Below are 25,619 nucleotides of genomic sequence, written 5' to 3'. Positions count from 1 at the left end.
AGGTTGTTGATGTGATCCGTAATCGATGTGGATTCACTCATTCATAGAGTGTAGAGTCGCCTCTTTAAGAAGATTTTATTGTGAAGTGACTTAACCTCATAGAGCTTTGTTAGCGCATCCCAAATTTCTTTTATTGACTTCTTCTCCGCAATGTTTGATAACACCAAATCTGCCAATGCTAGATGAAGATTGGCCACAAAATTGTCATCCATCTTGATCCATTTTTCATTAGTTATCCCTGTTGGTCTGTCTCCAATTGTTGCTAAGCATTGTCCTTTTTTAAGACCGCCTTCATCCAATTTCCAAAGGGAGAAATTACCCCCATTGAACTTCTCAATTTCATTCTTTGTTTCCATTGTAGTAGATAAGATATGTTCCTCCACTAAATTGGCTCCCACTTTTTCACCGTGGTCAATGCCGTATACGTGAACTGTATCGTAAATGAATGGAACTGTATACTTGAACAAATCTTGTATACATTCACAATACTATAAAAGTATCTGGTGACACGTGTGAATAGTAACCGTGAATAGTAAACCCAACCCAAAGGCTGTAACCCAAGGCTCTGATACCACTGTTAGGAAATTAAATGGGTAGGAACAGTATTGCACAACTAAAATAAGGAATGAGAAAATAGGAATTAACACCAAGATTTATGTGGAAAACCCCAAACAAATTGAGGAAAAACCATGGGCAAGGCTAGAAGGAATCCACTATAAAAAAGTGATGATACAACTTCTCTCTAATTACAAGAAGAGAATAATGATACCTCTTTCTTGAATTAGGAGTATACAAATTTCTCTAATTACAATAGGATAAACTAGAAAAAAGGGAGATGCTTCGGGTTGTTCAGTTTTTTTTTGAGCTGCAAACATGCCCTTTTATAGGCATTCGGGCAGATTGCTGAAATAATGGAGACGTGGGTCTGCGCTGGTTGACATGTGGGACGGCTGGCAGCATTCACATGGGTGGTATGGAGCGGCTGGCAACATGTATGGGCTTCACTGCGAGATGGGCAGCATGTATATGGTATGGGTAGCTGCAGGACTTCACATGGACATGCAGTAAATGACATGGGCTGCATGTATATGGCATGGGCAGCTGCAGGACTTCACATGGGCATGTAGGAAATGACATGGGCTGCATGTATATGGCATGGGCAGCTGCAGGACTTCACATGGGCATGCAGGAAATGACATGGGCTGCCCACTGGCCTGCTCCAACAACCCATATTTGTTGAATAAAGACAAAAGGGCTTTGTGTTTCACACAAGGTAGGATCCTAAAGTTTAGGATCATGATAGGCTAATCTAGGAAAGCAATAACTACCAAGATACAAACTAATAAAATCAGAGATCCTAGTTTATTATGTACAGCTTACAACAAAGGAAACAAAAGGAAAGAAGGAGGCAGTCGTGGAGTATGGACAGAGGTGCAACAGCTAGGAGATAATCACTCAAAATGTCAGCACTCCCCCTCAAGTTGGTGCATAGATATCACTCATGGCCAACTTGTCGAGACAGCTGTTAAATGCTTGGTTGGACACTGCCTTGGTCAGCACATCAGCGAGCTGGTCTTGAGATCGAACATGAGGAACTTCAATAAGCTTTGCTTTCAGTTTCTCCTTGATAAAGTGCTTATCAACCTCAACATATTTAGTTCGATCGTGTTGAACTGGGTTGTGGGCAATATCACATGCTGCCTTGTTATCGCAGTATAACTTCATAAGACTTATCTGTTCAATATGTAACTCTTGCATTAGATTCTTAATCCATAATAATTCGCATACTGCCTTGGCCATTCCCTTATACTCGGCTTGAGCGCTGGATCTAGCAACCACCTCTTGTTTCTTACTTCGCCAAGTAACTAAATTTCCACCTACAAATGTGAAGTATCCAGATGGAGATCGTCTATCCTTGATTGACCCAGCCCAATTAGCATCGGTATAACCTTTAATATTCAGATTGTCCCCCTTTTAAAACAAAATTCCCTTTTTTGGAGATTTCAAGTAGTGCAAGATTCGGATGACAACATTCATATGTTCTTCTCCTGGAGAGTGCATGAACTGATTGACCACACTTTGTACATAAGCTAAATCAGGTCTGGTATGTGCAAGGTACATTAACCTCTCAACTAGTCTCTGATAACGTTCCTTGTTAGCATGAACCTGATTTGGATGGGTGCCTAGTTTTAGATTTTCTTCCATAGGGGTGCTGGATGGACTACATGCTGTCATACTAGTTTCTTTCAACAGATCTAATGTATATTTTCGTTGAGACAGAAAAATCCCTTTCTTTGATCTCGACACTTCAATTCCAAGGAAGTATTTTAATTGACCGAGAACTTTCATTTCAAACTCTTGGGCAAGATGACTCTGCAATGCCTTCTTTTCTTCAGGATCATTTCCAGCCACTATCATATCATCAACATATACAATAAGAATTGTGATGGCTTCTTTATTATTCTTCAAGAAGAGAGTATGAGTTGAGTTGCTTTGCTTGTATCCAATAGACTTCATAAAGTTCATGAACCTTCCAAACCACGCCCTAGGGGACTACTTCAAACCATATAAGGACTTCCTCAATTTACAGACCTGTTTGCTTCCTTTGGTCTGCATAATACATCCAGGAGGCAACTCCATATATACTTCTTCTTGGAGATAGTCGTGCAAAAAAGCATTCTTTATATCGAATTGGTGTAAGAGTCAGTCTAGATTCACAGCCAGAGATAGTAGAATACGAACAATATTGATTTTTGCCGTGGGTGTGAATGTCTCCATATAATCAATCCCATAGGTTTGAGTATATCCCTTGGCGACAAGCCTTGCTTTGAGCTGTTCAATGGTACCATCAGCTTTGTATTTAATAGTGAAAACCCACTTACATCCAACTGGTGTCTTTCCTACAGGTAAGTCAACCACTTCCCATGTTGAATTCTTGTGGAGGGACCTCATTTATTCATTCATTGCTTCCCTCCATCTAGAATATTTCAAAGCCTCCTGCACACTACTAGGAATAGATATAGTAGATAATTGATTCACAAATGCTTCGCTTTCCTTTGACAATCTATGGTGAGAAACAAAATTACTTGAGGGATACTGAGACTTAGCGTTAAGAAGAGGTTCATAGTTTACTCTAGGTTTTCCTCTTGTGGTTCGATTGGGTAGTACCTTTAGTTGGGTTTCAGAAGTTACCTGAGACTCCGACATGGGCTCGACTGTTTGAAGCAATTGATCAACTGGTACATTGTGAAAGGGGGGAAGTAGTTGGTTGAGTAACTGGTTGTACCACTTCTATTAGAGCTTGACTATTCTCATCCTCCAAATTGTGCTCATTTGTATTATCTGGACATTCATTGTTGTTATCCAAATATTCACCACTTGGACATTCACCATTTGGACATTCACCACTCTCATCCAATTTTTCACCACTCATAAGATCCAAGGTGTCCAGAGGATGATTAAGGGTCTGCAATTCGTTTCCATTCTTCCCCTAAATTCAAGACTCGAGAGTAGAATAATACATGTTGTCCTCATGAAATACAACATCAAGAGTGACATACAACTTGCGAGAAGGGGAGTGCTAGCACCGATAGCCTTTCTGATGTTAAGTATGGCCAACAAAAATATACACCTGAGAGCTTGAGGTTCCAACTTATTTCTCAATGTGAAGATGCACAAAGGCTACCCAAATACTCTAGGTGACAGATTCGGCATAGTAGGAGCACTCATGGCCTCATGAAGAACATTAAAGGGGGTCTGAAACTGTAATGCACTAGAAGGTATATGATTGATGAGGTAAGCTGCAGCGGTGATAGCTTCACCCCAGTAAACAAGGAAGCACGTACAACTTCAAGAATATGTTGATTCTTACGCTCTACAACCCCATTTTGCTGAGGGGTGTAAGTGTAAGTTGTTTGATGGGTAATGACGTGAACATCCAGGTATTGTTTCAGATCTTGATTAACAAATTCTCCACCATTATCACTGCGGAGAACTTGTACATTAGATTGATGGTGGCTATCATTTTTGTGAAATTTTTGGAGCAATGAACTAACTTCATATTTCGATTTCATTAAGAAAATCCAAGTCATATGGGTGTGATCATCAATAAATGAAACAAACCAACGTTTACCACTAATAGAGGAGGTATTTGCTGGATCCCATACATCAGAGTGAATAACCATAAATGGTGTTGGACTTTTATTCATACTTGTTGGAAATGGAACATGATCAAATGTCATACTTAAAATCTGAAATAGCTAATTGAGTAAAGAGCTTTGGAAACAATTTCTTCAAATATCTAAAAGATGCATGACCTAACCGTCTATCGCATTGCCACAACCAGATTTCAGAATTCTGAGTTGTTGCAGACTTATTCACTGAGAAAGCTTGAGGTAACTGATGGGAGCTTGCTGGCATTAGATCAAGATAATGGAGCTTCCCCCGTCTAGTACCATAACCAATTGTCTTCTGAGTTCGAATGTCCTTAAAAACATAGATGTTAGGCCAAAGAATCATAATACAATGCAAAGTGAGAGTTATTTGAAAAATAGACAATAAGATATGGTTGAGGGTAGGAACAACCAGAACATAATCTAGATTCAAATTTTCAGTAAGAGTGATAGAACCTTCTCCAACAACAGGGGGAGTACCATTTGCTGTGGATACTATATGTTGTTTAGATGGCTTCATAGACTGAATATGATGATTGTCAAAAGGTCATGTGGTCAGTAGCACGAGAATCAGTTATTCATTCACTATTACTTATAGAAGCAGAAGTATGAAGAACCTTACCAGATGTAGCAATTAAAGTTGAGGCTTCCTTGGGGGTGTTGGTGGAAGGTTCGGCTACTCCAACTGAAGCATGGTGTTTTGGTTTTGAGTTCTGTTTGTAGGGTGCCTTGGAAGGATCCCTCCATTCTAGATACCCAATTAGCTCATAGCATCATGACTTAGTATGTCTAGTTTCACCACAATGAGTACAAACACGTTATGATCTTGCTGTTCCAATTTCATAGCTACGATTCTGTGATCCAAATGACCGATTTGGGTCAGTGATGGGACTAGATACTCGATCTGGTTTAGGCTTGGCCAGACGAGCCACCATGGCAGATGACTTAGCACGACCAGGTTCACTATTTAGTGTCGCTCTGCGAACAGAGTCATGACGTACATATGCATAGGCGGCTTCAAGATCCAGTGTAGGATCCTTCTTGAGAATCTCACCTCAGATTTGTTCAAATTCTTCATCCAGTCCATTCAGGAAAATGTGTACACGCAATCGTTCAACTGATTTTCTATAGGCGATAACATCATCATGATCTTTCATTACAATCATATCATGATGATCCAGTTCTTAGAAGATATCTAAAAGATTACCATAATAGATTGATAGAGGGCGTCTGACTTGTTTGGCAGAAAAGGCTTGCTGATTCAGTGCAAAAAGCTGCGATTCGTCTGACCCATCATAGAAAGCTTTGCCAAGAGCACTTCAGATTACACATGCAGTGCGCAATTGAATATAGTGCTTCATAATCTCTAGGGACATAGAAGTGAGCAACCATCCCTTGACCTTTTGATTTTCAGTATACCACTTTGCATAGGAAGCATCAATAGTCTGTGGAAGGGATGTTTTGCCCATAATATACTCAAGATTCTCACGTCCTGCAATTTGCATCTCCATGATTTAGGACCATACATCATAGTTGACTTCAGTAAGAATGACGCTGGTTGAGAAACTAGAGTTTTCTATTTGAACACGGATAATTGATGTTGAGGTTGATTCAGGTTTGTCATTAGACATGGTGCAAAGAATATGAGAATTAAGCGGTGATATGAACCCACTCTAATACCAAGTCAAAAAGAAGGTTTTTGAAAAGCACATTCTTCTCTTCCAATCGATGGTATAAATAGCCACTATACAAGGTAGGATCCTAAAGTTTAGGATCATGATAGACTAATTTAGGAAAGCATTAACTACCAATATACAAACTAATAATCATAGAGATCCTAGTCTATTATGTACAACTAACAACAAAGGAAACAAAAGGAAAGAAGGAGACAATCATGGAGTATGGACAGAGATGCAACAGCTTGGACATAATCACTCAAAATGTCAACGTATAGATTTGTTGCACTTCTGATTGATCCTCTATAGAAACAACATCTTTCTAATAAATCAAGTGTTATGATGTGAGATTCATGTTCTTGCACAAATTCCTATGTCTTTTATGGCTTGTTCAATTGTGGAAAATAGTTCTCATTTTCCAATTTCAAATTTTCAAATAATTACAAAACTGCCATTTGGTTTTCCATTTTTCCAACATTAGTATAGAACACTTGAAAAATACCTTTTTATATGTTTTTTGACTTTCCTACTATACAAGTGTTTGAAAATTGGAAAACAAGGTGGCATTTTTTGTAGTTCTTTAGAAAATTGGAAATGGAAAATGAAAACTATTTTTTCCAGAACTAAAATAGCTAAGAGTTCAAGTAAATCTAGGAAATTTTAGGGCTTGTTTACTTGTTCAAAATAGTTTTATTTTCCATTTCTAGTTTTTCAAAAATTACAAAAATGTGATCTTATTTTCCAGTTTTCAACATTTGAATAGAAAAGTTAGAAAATGACTTTTTATTGTTGTCCAACTTTTCTATACAATGCTGAAAAATTGGAAAACAAGGGGTATTTTTCCAATTCTTTGGGATACTGAAAATGGGAAAGGAAAATTGTTTCTGCAACTGAACAAGCCGTAGTTTTTTATTTTTCATAATTTTATTTTTCTTTTTTTTTTTTGAAAAATTTTAGGGGAATAGTTATTTAGTTCAACTGGGCTTTCTTAAGTTCTTTTGCTTGTTCCGAAATACTAGTATGCATTATAGAACTAACCAGCGGCTGAGAAGAAATTGCTTATAATAATAAGCAGCAGTAATGGTTTTCTAGACATCTTGGTCATATTTCTGGGCTTGCTTGCATAGAGTTGTTGATTTATTGATTTTTTCAGATAGCTTTTGCTTGTGTTGTATTGGGGTGAGCAAACAGTCGGTTCGGCCAAATTCGGTTAAGTAACTGAATTAACCAAAATTTTCGGTTAACAAGAATTGATAACTGAACCGACCGAATAGAGGGGCCTCATCGAACCGAACCCGATCGAATTAATTTGAAATTAATTAATAAAAACATAATATAATTGTAGATTTTTTTTACCAAATACTAATTAACATATTAACAAATTAACATATTCTAATTAACATATTAACAAATTAGCATATACTAATTAACATATTAACAAATTAACATATAATAATTTATATTTAAATTTTAATTAATTATTAAATCAGTTATTGCGGTTAACCGAATTAACATTCCTTTTAACCGAACTGATTAACTGATTAACCGAACTTTGTAAAACCATAACCGAATCGACCGATCTTGTCTTCTTAACCAAACTGAACCGACCAATTTCGGTTGGTTAATTTGGTTTATTCGTGTTTCCCCGAATTATGCTCACCCCTAGTATTGTATTAGTTTGGGATGGTCTCAAGTTTTTTTTTTTTTTTTAAAAACAATATTTAGATTTCGTGCATTTGAATCCCTTTTGAAAAAAGGCATCATGAAAGTAAAAAGGAGCCGTAAAAGGGCAATACCAATATAATTTATTAAAAAAAAATAGAGAGGCAAACCAAATGTGGGAAAAATTTCTACCTAACAACAAAGTGACTTCAATGGTTAATAAATTTTTTGATAAACATATGCCTTATACTCGCACACAATTTATTAGCTAGTGCATCTTTTAGTTTTGGACTTAAAAAAAAATTTTCTGACTTCAAAAATGATGATTAAGAAACAAAATCTTTCTTGTATTAATTTCCTGTACTTACTTTTGCTTAAGTGATGTCTATGCATTTATTTGCACTTGTTGGTAGGTGTAAGCGAGGAGGCAAATTTAGTTGATTGGCGAGAAGAGGTCTATCAGAAGGTAATCTATTTTATATATATATATGTATGTATGTATGTATGCATATATATATTGATCCCTAACATTAATAACATTAACATCGTGGCAATTCCTACTGAAGCAATATTATATGTTTCTTGAGTGATTTTTTCTCTTATTGTGATGTTGTTATTATACACACACACACACACACGCACCCCTCTATTGAATAATTGGGTAAAATGGAAGACCTAACCCTAATGATAGGTCTCTCGCTCTATTTTTAATATATGTCAAAGTACATACCGATGATCATAATACCCTTACTAACTCTCACTTGTTAACATAACACATTAACACTCATACATTAGCTCCATAGACTGAGAATATGGAAAACCCAGCTCTTCCAACAGGTTCTTTAGCCAAACAAGTTCGCATTTAGTGTAAGCCATGACCCCATACTCTAACTCAATAGTTGACTAAGCCATTACAATTTGTTTATACTCCTCCAAGAAACCAAATTTCCACCAACAAAGATATAGTACCCTGTTATGGATCTTCTATCAGAAAGTGACTTAGCCCAATTTGCATCAGTATATCCTTGAATATGAGTGTGACCTCGATCCTAATATAAGAGACTTCTCCTAGGTGCACCTTTGAGATATCTCAAGATGCGAATTACTACATACTAGTGACTTCTTCTTGGAGAATCAAGAAACTGACTCAAAACACTTGTTGCGGATGATATATTCTAAAGAGTGACTGTGAGATAATTCAGCTTTTCAACAAGTCTCTGATATCGTCCTGGTTTGGGAACAAATCACCCATATTTGACATTAGCTTACTGTTAGGATCAATAAGTGTATCAATGGGTTTGGATCCCAACAATCCAGTCTTGTCTAAAAGATCAAGAACATACTTCCTCTATGACAAAACGGTTCCAATATGACATCTTGATACTTCTATACCCAATAAGTATTTCAATGGTTCCAAATCCTTTTTCTAAAACTTAGTTTGTAGGAACTAATTTAGGCTTTGATCATCATCACTAGTAATCACGATATTATCCACATACACAATAAGCAGAATCCTTTCAGATAAAGTATGATGATAAAATACAGAATGTTCTACTGCACACGATTGAAGGTCAAGCTCAAGTGCTACAACACTGAAGTGACAAAACCATGCCCTTGGAAACTATTTTAAACCATATAGTGACTTCTTGAACCGACACACTAAGCGTGACCCCCCTGAGCAACAAATATAGGTGGTTGCTCCGTATAGACTGCCTCCTGAAGATCACCATGTATGAAAGCATTCTTCATGTGTAACTGGTGTAGAGGCTAGTGCTAAGTGGTGGTTAAGAAGATGAATAAACATACTGAGGCAAGTTTGGCTATAGGGGAGAATGTGTTTGAATAGTCCAGTACATAGACCTGAGTATATCCATGAACAACATGGCAAGCCTTCAATTGAGCCAAGAAACCATATGTATTAACCTTCATAGTGTACATCCAACGATAACCAACCATAGGCGTATCAGGAGGTAGGCCTACCAATTCCAAAGTATCATTATCCTGTAGAGTATGCATCTTTTCTATCATTGCATTCTTGATTCCAAGATGGGACTGGGCTTCAGAAATAGACTTTGGAAGAGCACTAAAAGATAGGGTACTAACAAAACAGTAGTATGAGGGTGACAAGAAAATTATAAGAAACAAAATTAGAAATTGGATGTTGGGTACAAGTATGTTTATATTTTTGAACAGCAATAGGAGGATCAACCACTTAGGGAAGAGGATGATCAAATGAGGGAACTGGAGGCGTAGAAGTGGAAGCTGAAGAAGGCTCTCTCCCTTGAGTCGTCATGTGTACACTTGCAGATTGGGATGATCTAAGCGACTAGAAGGACTCAAATTAGATGAAGATGCAGGAAGATTGGACAAAGTAAGGAAGTTACGATTGTGAAGGCTAGGTAGAGAAAGGGACTCATCAAGGTCAAGAGAACTCAAGGAATTAAAATGGTACGGTGTAGACTCAAAAAAGGTGACATTAGTAGAGATAAAGAATCGATGTAAAATGAGACTATAATATTGATATCCTTTTTGTGTATAGAAATAACCTAAAAAATATATATTTGAGAGCATGAGGATCAATTTATCCCTTCTTGGATTTAATTGATGAATGAGGGAGAGACAACCAAATATACGAGGAGGAAGGGAAAACGAAGTTGCCTTAGGGAAGATAATTGAATATGGGATTTTACGACCAAGGACAGAAAATGACATTTTATTGATAAGAGAGCAAGCAGCGAGTAGAGCATCACTACAAAAAACTTTGGGTGACTTCAATAATATGTTTGTTTTTCTACTTTGCAACTCCATTTTGTTGTGGAGTGTGGGCACAAGATAACTGATGGATCATGCCAGTGTTTGTCATATAGGTAATGAAGTGAGTGTTGAAGTACTCTTTAGCATTATCACTACAAAAGTATTTGAGCTGGCATATCAAACTGAGTCCTTATTTGAGAACAAAAGGCGCAAAATATATTAAACAACTCAGAACAATCTTTCATTAAACACAACCAAGTCATTCTACAGCAGAAATTGACCAAAGTGACAAAGTATCGAAACCCCAACTTTGACACGACACTAGGACCCCAAACATTGGAATGGACTAGCATAAAAGGGCTAATGACTCTTTTTGACTTGGGAGGCAAAGGGAACATGATGATGCTTTCCTAATTGGCATGATTCATAGTCGAGGTTAGACATGGAACTCAAAGTAGGAACTAACTGTTTTAACTTGTACAATGATGGATGACCAAAGCGATAATGGATTTGATGTGGTGTGGTGGTGGCACTACAGGCAATAGGAGAAAAGAGTGAGCCAAAAGTAGTAAAGCCCACAGCGGCCAGCCTTACGTCAATCGTCTTCCTTGTCTTCAAATTTTGAATAAGAACAGAATTAGGAAGGAAGGAAGGTTACAAAGCAATTTAGTGACTTTGTAATTTTACTAACTGACATGAGATTAAAGGGGGATTTAGGAATGTAGAGAATAGAAGAAAGAGAGATGAAGGGAGTAGGATTTACTGTTCCTATTCCCTTAGCAGCAGTAGTGGACCCATCAACAAGGGTAACTTGAGGTAGATTTGTAGAATATTGGAGAGTGGAAAATAAGTTGGTAACATTTGTCATATGGTCAGTAGTAGCAGAGTTGATAACCCATGGAAGAGTGGGAGAGATATCGGATGACATGCAGATGGTATACTTGCTTTTCTAAGAAAAAATGCAATGTGATGAGATACCTGTTAGGATGCCTGATACTGTAGTAACTTTAAATAATTTTCCTCTGAGACAACTATAGTACGTTGTTCACTCAAACAAGTAACTGGCGAGGGAGACACTTTTGGGATTTAGGAACTCCACCCCCACACATACAACCTTGATAGAGCAGCAAATAAAAAATACACAGTGGGCACCATATTTTTCGAATTTATCAACTCAATCCGAACATACACAACCTTTGACAACTAATGCAAACCACAAGCCCACAATGTGCAAATAAAAAACACAGCAAATACCAGTATTTCAGGCTCAATAAACTCAATAAACATTGACAAACAGCTTCGTGAAGCATGTAACAACTATTCCTAGGATGTCGTAAATGAGCAACTAAAACAGGTGACATCTTTGGACAAAAAACGTCATGGAAAACTTCAATAATATGTTTATAGAGGGATTTGAGCACTGTTGGAAGACAGGCCAGAAACATGCCTGAAATTGGCTTCATGCACTGGCGCGTGCGGTCGGCCCTGGCAGCCTTTGACCAGTACGTGAGGGCGCGTGGAGAAGCTTCTGGAGATGAGATTTCAGTGGTGGGCAGATCAGAAGTGTTTGTGGGTGACTATGATGTTGTTTTTGCAAAGTCTGTAGTGGACTTTGTGTGCCTGAACTGGCAGTGTAGCCCAGGAGTTTTACGGCGACTGCTCTGGCTTTCGGCAGCTGCCGGATGTTTTTTTAGGGCTATAGTGTTGCTGGAAATTTTTCTACAATGGTAGACATGCAGTAGATTTAGGGTTTTAGGCTTTGGTTTTGATGGTGGCAGTGACAATTAGGGTTTAGGTCTCAGAATCATGCTCTGATACCATGTTGAATAATTGGGTAAAATGGAAGACCTAATCACAATGAGAGGTCTCTTCTTCTATTTATAATTTATGTCAAAGTCCATACCAATGACCATATTACCCTTACTAACTCACACTTGTTAACATAACACTCACGCACTAACAATGCCAAATGACTAAGATAACCATCAACAATCTCTAAGGAGAAAAAGTGCTAGGAGCGAGAGGTGTTACATTTTGTCATGTTAATGAGGATCTTCTGTGATTGTTTCTCCGCTATGCTCTTTTATCAACATATACGCTACTATTTATTTTGATAAGTGATTCGATGTTGTGGGTGTTGTCTAAAAATTTGATTTATGACTATCAATGTGCTTCATTGATCGTTGATGTAGTTACAGTAGTATCATAGCATGGTGGTAAAAATTCTGAGCTCCACTGATTTCGTAGTCCCCAGAAAAAATGTGCCATCTTGGGCTTGCGTAGAAACAGTGGAACCCACCTCCAATAAGCCCATATAGGAATAAAGGTTCTCATGCCAGTCACATGTTTGAAAACTATAGTCCTAACTTCGTGATCTTTATCTTTTGGAGTTTAATTCTTTATTTCAATATTTTTTGAAGGTTTTATCTGCCAAATTCAGGTTCTTATATGGTAATATTAAATTTTAGAAGGTTTCTACTTGTTTTCCAAGACACATGATGTATATAAATGGTTTATGAAGTTTAAGAAAGGAGCTTACAATTGAATTCACAATGATTATAAGAAGTTGTTGAAGTTTTTCCTTCATCTTTTTTTGGTCTTCATAGCCCTTTTGCTGATTTTGAAGAATTTGTCCTTTCTCAATCTTTTTAAATATTGCTAACAAATGTTTAAGAAAAATGGTATTCTATTATGTTAGAGGTATAGATTATTTAGTGCTTGTTGAGTGCATGTGAAGGATGTTTGTTATATTTATTTTATTAATTAAATAGGGTCTGATCTGAGAGAAAACAGAATGTACAATTCTTTCTCCCAGTTGACTGTTCCTCTCCTCCCATTTTTCTCTCCTCTTCCTTTCTCTTACTTTAACCCTAAGTTAATTCCATTTCCTTACCTTCCTCGGTTGACTCTTAAATCAGATGCTCTCTCCTGTTTAAGGGTTCTTTGGGCCTTGGGGCCACTTGTTTTCTTGGTTGGGCTTTGTGCATTGTTTGTTGGATGCATTGTCTGGTCAGAAGGTGTCGCTGGTGAGATAGCTGTTGAAACTTATTAGTATTAGACTGCTGTTGCTAGTCGATGCATTCCTAGGTTAGTTGTGGTGTGATTGGCTGCATGAAGTCTGGAATGGTTTCTTTTGCTTGCATCGGTTTGTCTGTTGCCTTGGAGGTTCTGATAGGTGTTTTGACTTTCTTGTTTCCTGTTCCTGCCTGCATCTGCAACCAGTTGATGTCAGGCTCTGTTTTTGTGAGTTTCAGTTTCAAGGGTAATTTAACCTCCTGCTTTCTAGAGTTTCAGGATGGTTTTCACACTGCCTACCAGCCCATTCAGGCTGGCTGTAGTTGCTTTATTGCTGCGTAGCTGTTATGCTGAGGTCTTTCTGACTATTCACGTTTTTTTTTTTTTTTTAATAATAAAAAAGGCATAATATGAGAAGAAGATAATACAAGCAAGTGAGGACAAGATATAATCAAAAAAGGAAAATTAAAGCAAAGAAAAATACAACCCAAACCACAACTGCCAACCCCCCAAACAGAACCTAAACAAAACCCACACCAAAACTGCCTCCCCCCCCCCCCCCCAACCCCACCCGACCCCACCCCACCCCACCCCAAAAAACAAAATGCTACCTAGGAAAACCTCGTTTCAAACTCTTCCCATCATAGTTGATAGTGAACTGCAAATCAGCTAGTTCTATTTGTCCCTTCTTAGCCTTGATTGTAATGCCATCCAAATAGACTTCCTTTCCCTCTGAATCAACAAACTGCATACCCTTCTTATCCGCCACATTTTGAAAGTGAGAAGTAGAAGGGAAAAAACCAATCTCATTCTGCTCAATCTTATCTTCTCCCTCATTTCCTTTGTCATTCCCCAAACCAAGATCTCCCTCTAAATCATCCTTCAGAGACGGAGACTGCAGCACACCGGAAAATCTGAATGATCTGATTTAAAGCCTTCTTGTTCACGAACCTCATCTGTAAGTATCCCTCCATCGTAATCAAAATCACTATCCAATTCACCCTCCTCTCCTGAACTATTTTTCCTTTTTATGTCGCCTGTGCTCCTTCCTGGGTTGTTGTAACTGCTGGGTTGTGACAGCTGCATTTAGTTTGGTTATGGATGCTTGTTGAAGCCTTAGCGTGCCTCCAAATTGCTTTTCAGTGCCGTACGCCTGTACTGTGCTGCTTGGCACTGTAACTGATCTGTTCAGTGCTGATTCTGGCCTGGTGTGTGCTGTTCTTGCTGTGTTGATGGCTGTCTTGATGGCATAAAGTTTTTGCTAATAATGTCTATGTGCAGGTCACAGCCATTAAACAAGATGGCTGCTCCAACTATTAGTTGTGCTCTAAAGCAGTGAAAGTGTGCATTAATGCAAAAGGGAAGTCAATGACACTGCTTCATTCTCCACCACCTCTAGAATCCAAAGAGTGAGATTTGCATGAAGGAGAATGACATGCTACTTGTTCGATTGTGGAATAGCTTGCAGCCAAAAAATTGCTGCCAATGTTTGCACCAGACTGCTGGTGTATAGGATGATCTTCACGAGAGCTTCTCCCAAGAATCAAACTTGCATTTTTGACATGTAAGAGAAAATTTTTTAATTTGACCGAGAGAGTAAGCTGATTTTTTAGTACAATAGCACTCGTGGAATAATTAAATATCTACCAACTCATGAGTACTGATGTTGAGATGATCAAGAGGCAGTGAATGGAATTCTTGGATGCCAAATTCCTCTCTTGGTTGAGTCTTGAGCTTCAACCAATCATCAAAGACAGGTCTCAGTTCTTGTCTCTAGCTTCCCTAAAGAGAGTCCTGCCATGGTTGAGACTCCCTCTAACTGTGGTAGAGGTAGTGGTGAAGGGAGAGGCTGTCTGGAGGGAGGTCATAAGAGGTGGTGGTTGACATGAGCACATCATCCGTCGTGTCCCAAGAGGTGTATACAACTTTGTTTGTATTGTCCAACAATGCCAAACTCAATCGTTACATGTAGTGCTACTATGGTGCATTCAGGTACAATAGGGCTTCTTGTCTCCTTGTCCTCCTCTCCCTAAACTAGTGCCTCATCTGACATTCTCCATGTGCTGTTAGCATCGGGAAATCTTCATAGAGGCTTGATACTCATGGGTGAGTACCAACTTGACCCAAAAACTTAAGCTATTAGGTCTTGAGCCCTGCACAGACTGGGTTTTAATGTGTCCTTTCCTTAACCGTCCTTCTGTTTGTCTATTCATTTGAACACGCTCCCTAAATTTCAACCTATAATGTGGGAGATTTGGTTATTGGACCCTAGAACAAAGTCAATAGCATGTTGATTGTCTTATAGAAGAGGCAACTTGTCAGGGGGCATTTCCTAGTTCCTACTGTGGCCCTTTTCGGAGTCAAACTCAAACTCTCCTTTTAGCGCTATTTCTAGCACCAATTTTGACAATTTTCCCTATTTTTCAAATTTATTCCAAGTCAAAATGTGACATTAGAGGGAAAAAAAATGCTCTTTTTCCTCTCTTCGCTCTCAAAGCCATTGCTCTTCTGATTTTGATCGATAATGGCTATTGATTGTCAAGAGAGAGAGTTGGTCTCAAAGAACAGTCTAGGCTGAAGGAAAATCCTTTAACCTAAGTTTTGAGGGAATGGTGGCCTTGTTTCTTTGTTTGAGAGAAACCCAGTTCGTAATCTATGGGTTAGGGATTCTTTTGCTGCAGCTTAATGGATTGCAGATGGCTTGTCCTCGGTAGTTGCGCAGTTGGGATGATTCTCTTGTAAAATAAGATTTGGGAAGCTGGAGTACTGGATAGTGATTAGGTTCACGAGGGAAGGAAAATTCTTGGAATTATGATTGGGGTGGAATGGACAAGGCTTGTTTTATTCATCCCAAGAGATGTTCTTCTTGATGGTTGTAGGAGTTCCAGGAAAGAGCTTTCAGTATTGGTGGAGGATTCAGGTAAGGATCTTTCTTGTACAGTGATAGGCACTGATTTGAGGAAGACAAAACAGGTCATGGAAGGATTATCTAAATTGCATCGAGAAGCTCAGTTATGGAAGGAAGTTGTGGCATAGGAGAACAATCATTTCTATGCAAAGTGTGACGAGGTTTTACTGAGGAAAGAGAAGGTTTGAAGTGGTAAGAAGGACAAGTACGCTTTTCACGCTTTTCCAAGGTCATGCATGGAAGAGGCCGAAATAACAGTGGGAAGTCAAGAGCTCCATCACTCAAAGACATAATTAGTTGTAAGGTGGAAAAGAGAGATCCAATTTGGGTTCAAAGAAGGTTAAAGCTAAAGAGGCCTCCTTTTTAGGTGTGACACTAACCCTCACAACTTGGATAATAACAAACAGAAACAGAGATGAGAGAATTGAGGGAGAGAAAGATAGAAGAAGAGAAGAAGAAAGAAAAAGGGAGAAGAAGAGAGAATGTTGCAGGCCAGAGCAGAAGTAGAAGCAGAGCAGAGGGACTAACAGAAAGAGAAGAAGGGGAGAGGAAGAAGGAAGAAGAGACATGAGGAGGGAGAGAATAGACTTAAGGGAGAAGGCAGAGAGACCGCAGCAAGATAGAGAGAAATGTGAAACTCACAATTAATCATTCAATGTTAATTAATCGTAATATAATAGGCCTATATTTATAGGCAACTTAGAAACCCTAAAGATAAAACTACTAAAATTACAAATAACCCCAAAACAGTTAAAAATCATAAATAACCCAAAAGTAATTAAAAATTACTGAAATAAACAAGTATCTCCAAACGACTACAAAATCCCTAATTTTTAAATCTTCAAACCAAATATGATCATCTACAATTTTCTGCTGGTGATCCTCCATCAAATTCCCCTTGTCAGAGAAAACTCGACCTTGAGTTTCACAATGATGTAGCACGCGGGGATATATATAGATATGTATTCATGAGGCTATCAACTGGTAATTTCATATCGTCCATTTTCAACTAACATGCAAATATCAACAACAAATTAATTGAAATCGTCCTCAAGATTCCTAGTAAAGTTGATAGATGGAGAATTATCACTCTTTCGAAAATGATTTAAGGCTTGGGGCTTATGTGTTTCAAACTTATCACAGGATTCAACAGTTTCATCCTCTAAAATGCTATTCAATTCACTATTTTAATGTTGAATTTTTCTGTCTGCTGCTTGGACTCTTCTATAACTTGAACATTTCATTCCATTGCATTTTCTTGCTCTTCAAGGATGGCATCATGTGCTCTACCATCGACACAATTAACGGATCTTTTATTTCCACTTTGATAATCCACGACAACGATAAGTTCTGGTTCGCTTGCATTTTCCCCTTTTTTTTTGTGATCATATGTGTAGTTTATAGTAACAACAATTTCTGTTTCTGTTGAGGCTTGATAGCATTGTTGGTCCAACACCTAATAGCTTATTGTTGCCCCCACAACCTAATAGCTTATGCTTTCAGGTAAAGTGATAATGTAACAGTTTCATCCTTGATAGGCTGTTCTGGGAATTCATGTGCACTTGCAATTTCGTCTTTTCTGTGATCATAAGTGTAGTCAGTAACAACAATAATTTCTGGTTCATCCTTGATAGGCTGTTTTGAGAATCAGGTTTACTTGAGTTTCCTCTTTTCTGTGATTTCATCCTTGATAGACAGAAGACTGGTTTGAGATTGGAAGCTCATGTTGTCGAAAATAAGAACTCTTTCTGAGATGGAAGATCTTTTTATCATAACAGTTGGGAAAGAATTCTGATATTGATAAACGTTACATTCTAATCAAGAGAAGGTTTGAGTTTTACGTTGTGTGCTGTAGTATTTTATTCTATCCCACCACTCGTCCACATAGCCCACAAGCTTAAAACATGCTAATCTTGTCCTCCTTGTTTCAATGTCTCAATATATTCAAAATAAGTATCAAACTAAAACAACCAATCTATGATTTTTCTCTTGGAAAAATTTCCATTGGAACAACCATTATCCTCAAGACAAGGCAGAGAAGCCAATGTAACATTTCCCAATTCCATATTCAAGTTGTAGGTTCTCCAATTTATCAATATTAATCCATAATATCTTGCATAATGTCAGAATTAAACCTGACTTTAGGTGCTGGGAGTGCTGAATTTTCCTTGAGAGCATATATCAGACACTTGAAGTTGGAACTCATCACAATGGCATCAAAATTTCGCAAAGAAATATTAGTTTATCGCAGTAAATCTCAAAGTATCACAGCTGGGTCTCAACCTGAATGCTGGAAGACTTAATTTGTCACAGTAAATCTCAAGGCTGACTGTCACCTTGTAATAGATGCTGTTGTGAAGAAGGTTGTGGCTACTGAGTTGTAAGGTGTTGTACCAAGTAGGATATTTGTTCACAAAGGGCTGACATTCTAAGCAACAGCTGTACGAAGCTGGGATTAGGTGATATAGACCACCAACTAAGAAGCGTTGAGAGTGGCGGCAGCTTATGATATGGGGTATTATTCTCTTATTGTTTTAGGGGTATTTTTGTCATCATCAGTACATACATAAAATAGTTGGCTGGTCTGTGCGAGCTCTTCTCTCTAGACAGGAACTTATCTCTCTTAATTTATTCTCTCTTTTTTCCTTCTTTCTTAGCGTAATGTAAACTAACATATACCGAGTTAAATTGAATTTATGAGTTCTATTACACATCCCTTAGTATCATGACATTGGTTGGATAATTGAATTTATTTTTCTTGCCACCTTGGATTTTCTGTACTTATGTCTGCCTCTACAAATTATAGATTTGATGGGATGATGATTGTTCAACTGCAATTATGCTACAATTATATTATTGCTCAATATGTCATATTTCAAAAAAAAAAAAAAAAAAAGGAGAGAGAATAGAAATATCATTAATGGTATAATTTGATTATATATTTGTTGAAGCATCAATACTATTGTCAGCATGTTATGTTGAATATATAAAACATATTGTTTGCTTTCGAATGTATAATCAACTCTATCATTTCATTAAACAAGTTCTGCTCATACAACAACAACAACAAAACCAAGCCTTAGTCCCACTAAGTGGGGTCGGCTAAAACGAGTTCTGCTCATGGAGAACTAAAATAATTTCATCATATGAAATAACATAAAATATATAAGAAATAAAGATATTCATATTTACAATTTTAGCATAAAATGTTTTTAGATAGTAAATAATATTTCTTAGTTATTCTTCCTGCTCCTCCTCCTATCAGAAAATCGGGGCTGATGGTCTGATAAAAAAGAGATCTAAAAGCTCCGTTAGAAGATGCTTATCCCTTCATTGTAGTTGTGGAAATGAACTTGAATTTGTAGTGTTGTGCATTTTTGAAAAGTAAAATACTTTTTTGGTGACATGATCTGTACATATTTAACTTCTTTTTGTTACTGTATTATCTCCCAGATCCTTCTATGCTACTAAACATTATACAATTATAAATTTTTCATGTTAATTTTCTTATGTGACCTTGATGCTATGATTGATGAGGAATGAGAGTTTTTAATGGAAAGGTAATGTAACATATTTAGAGCAATTAAGCTGGTTAGGGCCCTTGCAACATAGACCAAATAACAGTTATTTATCTGCTGTTAGACGCAGTAGGAGGGGGGAGGGATAGACCTAGAAAACCTGGACTGAGATTATGAGCAAGGATTTGAGTGTACTACTTTTTGAGGATATTGCTCTAGATCTTGTATAATGGCAGAAGGGGATTCATGTGGCTGACCCCACCCAACTTAAGGCTTGTTTGTTCTTGTTATGTGACCCTTGCACTGATTTGTAATTTCCTTATTCTTTCCTTTTAGTTTGGTTTTCATGTTGCAAGATTGTATCTCATGCCCTAGTGTTATGTGCTCTCTCTCTCCCAACCCCTACCCCAAAAGAAAAAAAGCTCACCCACCAAGCTTCATTATCAATTATTTAACATGCCGTATATAAATCTAAAAATGAAGCAAGTGTTAGTATGGCATTCTTCTTCTCTCTCATGTAATCATTATCTGACCATGTATATATGTGTAATATTGCTTCCACACCATGGAACCTGAAGAGCAGCAGCTTTAAAATAATAATATTTTTTGGTGTTGACGTTACCTTGTAGATTAAAAGTATGAAGGACATGTACTTACCCAAAATGCTTGCAATGCACCAAAAGGTTTCTGCTATGATCCCACAGGTACATTTCCTGTTGCATCTTTGCTTATTTATACTAATTGAATAGCCAAAAATACATTTGCTGCATCCTTCCGTAAAGTACATTTCTTCTCATTTTTGTGTGCAAGTACATTGCGCTAACTGTTCATAAAAACAATTATATTCCACAGCTGAAGGCAGACCATATTAACAGGTTTAAAGAATTAAAAGTTACACTGGACTACCTAATAGCAGTACTACAGCTATCCAAAGATAAAATCCTACCCCCTCACAAGGAAAAGTTAAATGAATGTGAGAAGTGGATCATTGGTATTCTAAATTTAGCAAAGTGTAGAAATCCTGCTTCTTCATTGAAGCAAGAACAACTTTCAGAAACTGGAATGGCCTCCCTGCAGCAGGTGCAAGAATCTCAAACACCTAAAGTGCAGTCACATGTAGACCAAATGATGACAAGCTCGATAACTGTGCATCAAAGCAATGTGAAAGGCTTACAGCTAGGATATACGCCTTCTATATCTGAGTTTGAAACTACTCAGCGGGAAAAATGGAATTCACAACAAGGTCCAAATTTAATTTCAGAACAAGAAAATGCAGTGAGTTCATTGCGGCAGATTGCTACAGGATCTCAGCAAATTCCTGGGGCCATTATTGAACAGGAAAATATTAAGACCTTGTCCCAAATTGGCATGACTATGTCACAGCCAGATATTAAACCCATTCATTCAAATTCGTGTATGCATGTGCATTTGGAACAGAAAAAGGATCGGCAAGTAATACAAGCACAACTTCTGAAGCAAGAATCTCAGCAACATCAGGCAAAGAAATTGGGCCAGCAGCAGTTGGCAGCACAGTCACGAAGATGTGAAACACCACCGCGTTGGGTTAATGAACCCAATGACTCAAAAGTTGTACATCGTGTGGGTGTTAAATCACAGGCTCTTCTGCATCATTCTGCAAGGGAGCAGTTAATGTATCATAATCAGCAGCAATTGAAAGCTGGAGCTTCATTTCCTATTAGCTCTCCCCAACTTTGTCAAAGTGCATCACCTCAGGACCTTCAACATTGTCCTTTGCAGATCGGTCAGAAAAATCTGCAAAAGTCCCTTACAAAAACTGGTAGTCTCTTGCAATCTAGGAGCTCTCTTGTTGTTCCTTCTCTGCCAATGTTGGATCAGCCTGACACTTCAGGAGAAAATGCTGGAAATGTTGGGCATCAACTTACAGGTGATGCATTGGTGCCAATTGAACCTTTTGCCATCTCAAGTACAGGCATATCGGCATCACTCTTGCTTGCAGAGATTGATAATGCAGACGGTAATCTTGTTAATGCTTCAGAAAACATTTTCAGGCAGTCATGTGATGAGAAGCCAGTTCAACACCTAGTTAAATTGGTTAGTTATGATAATATTGTTTTTATTTTTACTTTGTGGGGACAATTTTATTTTGCATTGCTCAGAAGACTGAAATATTAATGTGGAAATTTCATCATAATTTCAGGTGAACTCAATCTCACATGAAGCATTAAGTGCTTCTGTAAATGATATTTGGTCGGTCGTCAGTATGATGGATATGATGGCGGGATCAGCCCCTGGGAATGGATCTAGAGCTGCAGTTGGTGAAGATTTGGCAGACACAGCTAGGTGTCATCTTCAAGCAAAATGTTTTTCCGGGCAGTATGGGACTAATGGGTTGGGAATGATGCAGCAGGACAGGAATTTGATGCCATCAGAAACTGTTTCATTTGGTGATGACATTAACGATAGATGTGATTTGGAGTCAACTGCAACATTCTGTGTCAAGAGGCCAAGGATTGAGGTATTTAGCTGCTTCAGTGCTCTCTTTGACATAATTTGGAGCTTCTGGAAAGTGTGTTACACGAGCACTACATGTCATTCAAATGTTGTCAACCTCATTTTTCATTATTCATTTTCTTCCTCTGCCTGCCTTAGCTTTTTGGTTCAGCAAGAGTAGTCAATTCTGCCTTTCTTGTTTGCAAAGAGTCATATGGCTAAGTAGTTTTAGTTTTAGGCCTGTTAGGTTTATTCTTTTTTCTTTCAAAGCTGCTCTCGATGATCTTATTTTCCTTGATTTCTTCAATTATTTATTTCCACATCTTCATTCTGCTATGTGTAGCCTCGAAACACATTTTTTGGTTGCTTAGAACTGAAAATCTAAGGACCCTTAAATTACTTGGTCACCAAGACTTGCTTTCGACTGTGGCCACTTTGCTCATCTCCCATGTCCTGGCCATTTTTATTATTAGTAAAACATCCGTTTGCCATTTCACTTTTTTGTTGATCATTTTGGCCATTCAAAGATTATTTCATTTTTATCAAAAAACCGCCCCAGCGCACCGTGCTGATTTGTTCAAGGTTTAGGAAAAGTTTACTGGTTGATAACATTTTTTCCCAGGGAGGGTGAGTGTGAATAGGAGCAACTAATTTTGGCGTTCAGAGCTATTATGTAGAGCCAAAAAGAAGGAGATACAGGGGTGAATAGGGATACGTACAGGAGGATTTTTGGAACAGAATAGGGCTTTGTTGAGATGCTTTCATGCTTTGAATTGTGGTTTCACTCCAATAAAAGTAATGTTGCAATGCTCAACTATCAATGTAGAACCCACAAATTTCATTGATCAGGTTCTAACCTTGTTTTGATACATGGCAGACTGAAGGCACCTTATTGGCGAGCAAAACATTAAGCCATATCAAAATTTGTAAATAGTGTAGTAAATTCCATTATTGGGTGATGATTTCCATTTGAAAAACATGTTGTATGTTTAGATTTCATGGGATATTCAACATCTATAATTCTTGTACGGGCAGAATTGCATTTTCAACAGATTTTTTTTCCTTATTATAAGTGTGAGATTTTGTATTGCATGTCTTCTAGGCATCTGGCATTATTCATCTTGAATCATTTCGTTTTCTGGAAATCAACTTACATCATCCACCTATGTCGAGTCACACTAGTGCCTTTTGAAACTATGGCTCCAACTGATTCTCTGGATTGTAAAGGAAGCATACAGCTGTCCCCAATAACAAAATTGGTAGTGTGGGTCCAATGTCTAAGATTTGTGAGATGAGTGGAATTTTAGGAGCCATTTGGTTTTACTGCCAAAAATTATGAAAAATGAACAGCAGAAATGAAAACTAAAAACTAGAAACAGAAACTAAAAACTGAAAAGTAGCAACTTGGTTAATGTTTCTAGAACTACAAATTAAAAACTTGATTAAGAAATGCTAATTTTGTCCTTGAATCAAATAACAATTACAAAATATGATTAAAATGATAAAAGTAAATGGGAGTTGGAATTAGCCGAGGAGATTATCACAAAATGCTGAGAAAATAAAGGACAACCTGTCAGGTAACTCATTTTCTGGAAAAGCTGATAAATATATGTGGAATCACACATTCTTTGGGGGAATTCTCATTCAATTTAGCTTGGAACCTACTCACAGACAAGAATACTCCAAATGATTGGAGTTTGGCAATATGGTTTAAAAGACATATACCAAGATACTCTTTTGTTGCTTAGCTGGCAATTTTTTGAGGAGACTCAACAGTCAACACCTTGGATAGATTGCATAGATGGGGTCTAGTTAATAAGAATTTGTGGATTTTCTTCCCTTCTCTGGGAGACATGCAGTGAGTAGAAGGATGAAAATTCTGAAAGTGGATAAACAGCTTTACATCACTCACTGTGGGCCAGGAATTCTTGTATTGAAGCCTGTTTTCCTGGCAGGCCCACAAAATTCTAAGTGGCTGGATCAGTGGACCTAGGGTGGCTGGAGAAGGAAAATCCTAGTTCGAGGAAGATTCCAGGAGATAAACATGATTCTAACTTGCCGAAGGCACAAATGATCGAAAAGTTGGAATATTGTAGACATTCGTCAATTATGGGGGATTCTCAGATAGCATCGCTGGAAAAAATAAAACCTGCTGTGACCTCTCATTTCAAGGAGAGAGGATAGAAGCAAGTAATGTAAAACATCTTCAGAATCGAAGAAGCGGTTAAAAAGAATGAGATCCTTCAAAAAGTTGTCGAAAATATAGCACAACTTTGTGAAGCCAAACATAGGTGTTTTTTTGCAGGACTTCGATATTGAATTGGAGGGCTGGTTAGAGGATAATAATGGTTTTCTTTGGGAGCAGATTCGAGAATTTGAAGTCGTGTGCATGGGCTCTTCTCAGTTGAAAACTTTGGATACATTAGAGATTCTTGGATGCCAGAAATGTGTGGTTGCAAAATCATGAGGCAAGAGGCTACCTCTTAGGAGACAAAGAATAAGACTATATATTTGAGTCAATCTGGAAGTTATAGAAAAGAAAACAAGGGGGAAGAGCTGGCTAAGCGTGTCAAGTCGGTAACGATATCACAGCAGTGGGACAGAGATTACCTTCAACTGCTTCCTGAGAATGCTCAAGAAGGTATAAATCTCATTAATTACAACTTTGATCATTTTAAAGTCTTTAAACATTAAGGAGCCTGTGTCTTATAATACTGGGCTTGGGTTCATTTGTTCTCCTATGGATAATTCTACTAATCCTTCTTGTGATGTTGGGGGGTGTAAAGGTTATTTAGTCTTTTAGCATTATTATTATTGTTTTAGAGTTTTGTTAGTAATAAGTGTGAGTTAGTAAGGGTATTATGGTCATTCCTATTGTGCTTAGTACTTACATATATTATAAATAGAGGGAGATACCTATCATTGAGTTTTGGTCTTCCATTTTACCCAATTACTCAACATGGTATCAAAGTGTGATCCAAACTAAACCCTACTCTCCTCAGCCGTCGCCAGAAAACACCATCCCGCAGCTGCCCTTCCTAGATTCACCTCCATCCTATATTATTTCACAAAACCAACCATACACCCATAAATAGACCGCCCCTGATGACTCACCCCACAAAACCCCATTGCCGGAGCAGCCCCTATGCGCCGGCCAAATGGCGACAGGGCCGACCCCATGCGCCAGCGCATAAGTGAATTTCCGGTCACTTTTTCTTTTGCTGTTTCCTTTGCCATGCTCTGATTCCTTTTGTAGATTGTATTATCAAGTTATTAGGTTAGTTTTTTGTCTCAAAAATTCAACCTTTTTCGTCTATGCTGTTAGCTTTGGTGTATTCCCAAAAGGGGGGGTGAATTGGGTATTTAAAAATTTCCTCCTAGGTTCAACTAATCTAGCAACAGTATTACTCAACCTAGGGTCTGCCTATGCAATTATAAACCC

General features: G+C 37.8%; 1 protein-coding gene across 7 annotated transcripts in view; it reads left to right on the top strand.

Moving 5' to 3' along the window:
- LOC131163616 (mediator of RNA polymerase II transcription subunit 15a-like) overlaps positions 1–25,619 on the top strand; it is a 113,624-nt gene that overhangs the window by 24,047 nt on the left and 63,958 nt on the right. For all 7 annotated transcript variants that reach the window (XR_009139074.1, XM_058120228.1, XM_058120230.1 and 4 more), the window contains 4 exons: positions 7,924–7,976; positions 20,335–20,409; positions 20,558–21,778; positions 21,885–22,202. Coding sequence is in view for 6 of the 7 variants with exons in the window: in XM_058120228.1 (XP_057976211.1) it covers positions 7,924–7,976; positions 20,335–20,409; positions 20,558–21,778; positions 21,885–22,202 (1,667 nt within the window). In the remaining variant the exon portion in view is untranslated. The remainder of the gene's footprint in view (positions 1–7,923; positions 7,977–20,334; positions 20,410–20,557; positions 21,779–21,884; positions 22,203–25,619) is intronic.

This window comes from Malania oleifera, chromosome 9, assembly GCF_029873635.1.
Source record: "Malania oleifera isolate guangnan ecotype guangnan chromosome 9, ASM2987363v1, whole genome shotgun sequence".
NCBI classification, from domain to species: domain Eukaryota; kingdom Viridiplantae; phylum Streptophyta; class Magnoliopsida; order Santalales; family Ximeniaceae; genus Malania; species Malania oleifera.
Note: the sequence above shows the minus strand (reverse complement) of the source record. Positions and strands in the feature narration are given on the sequence as shown.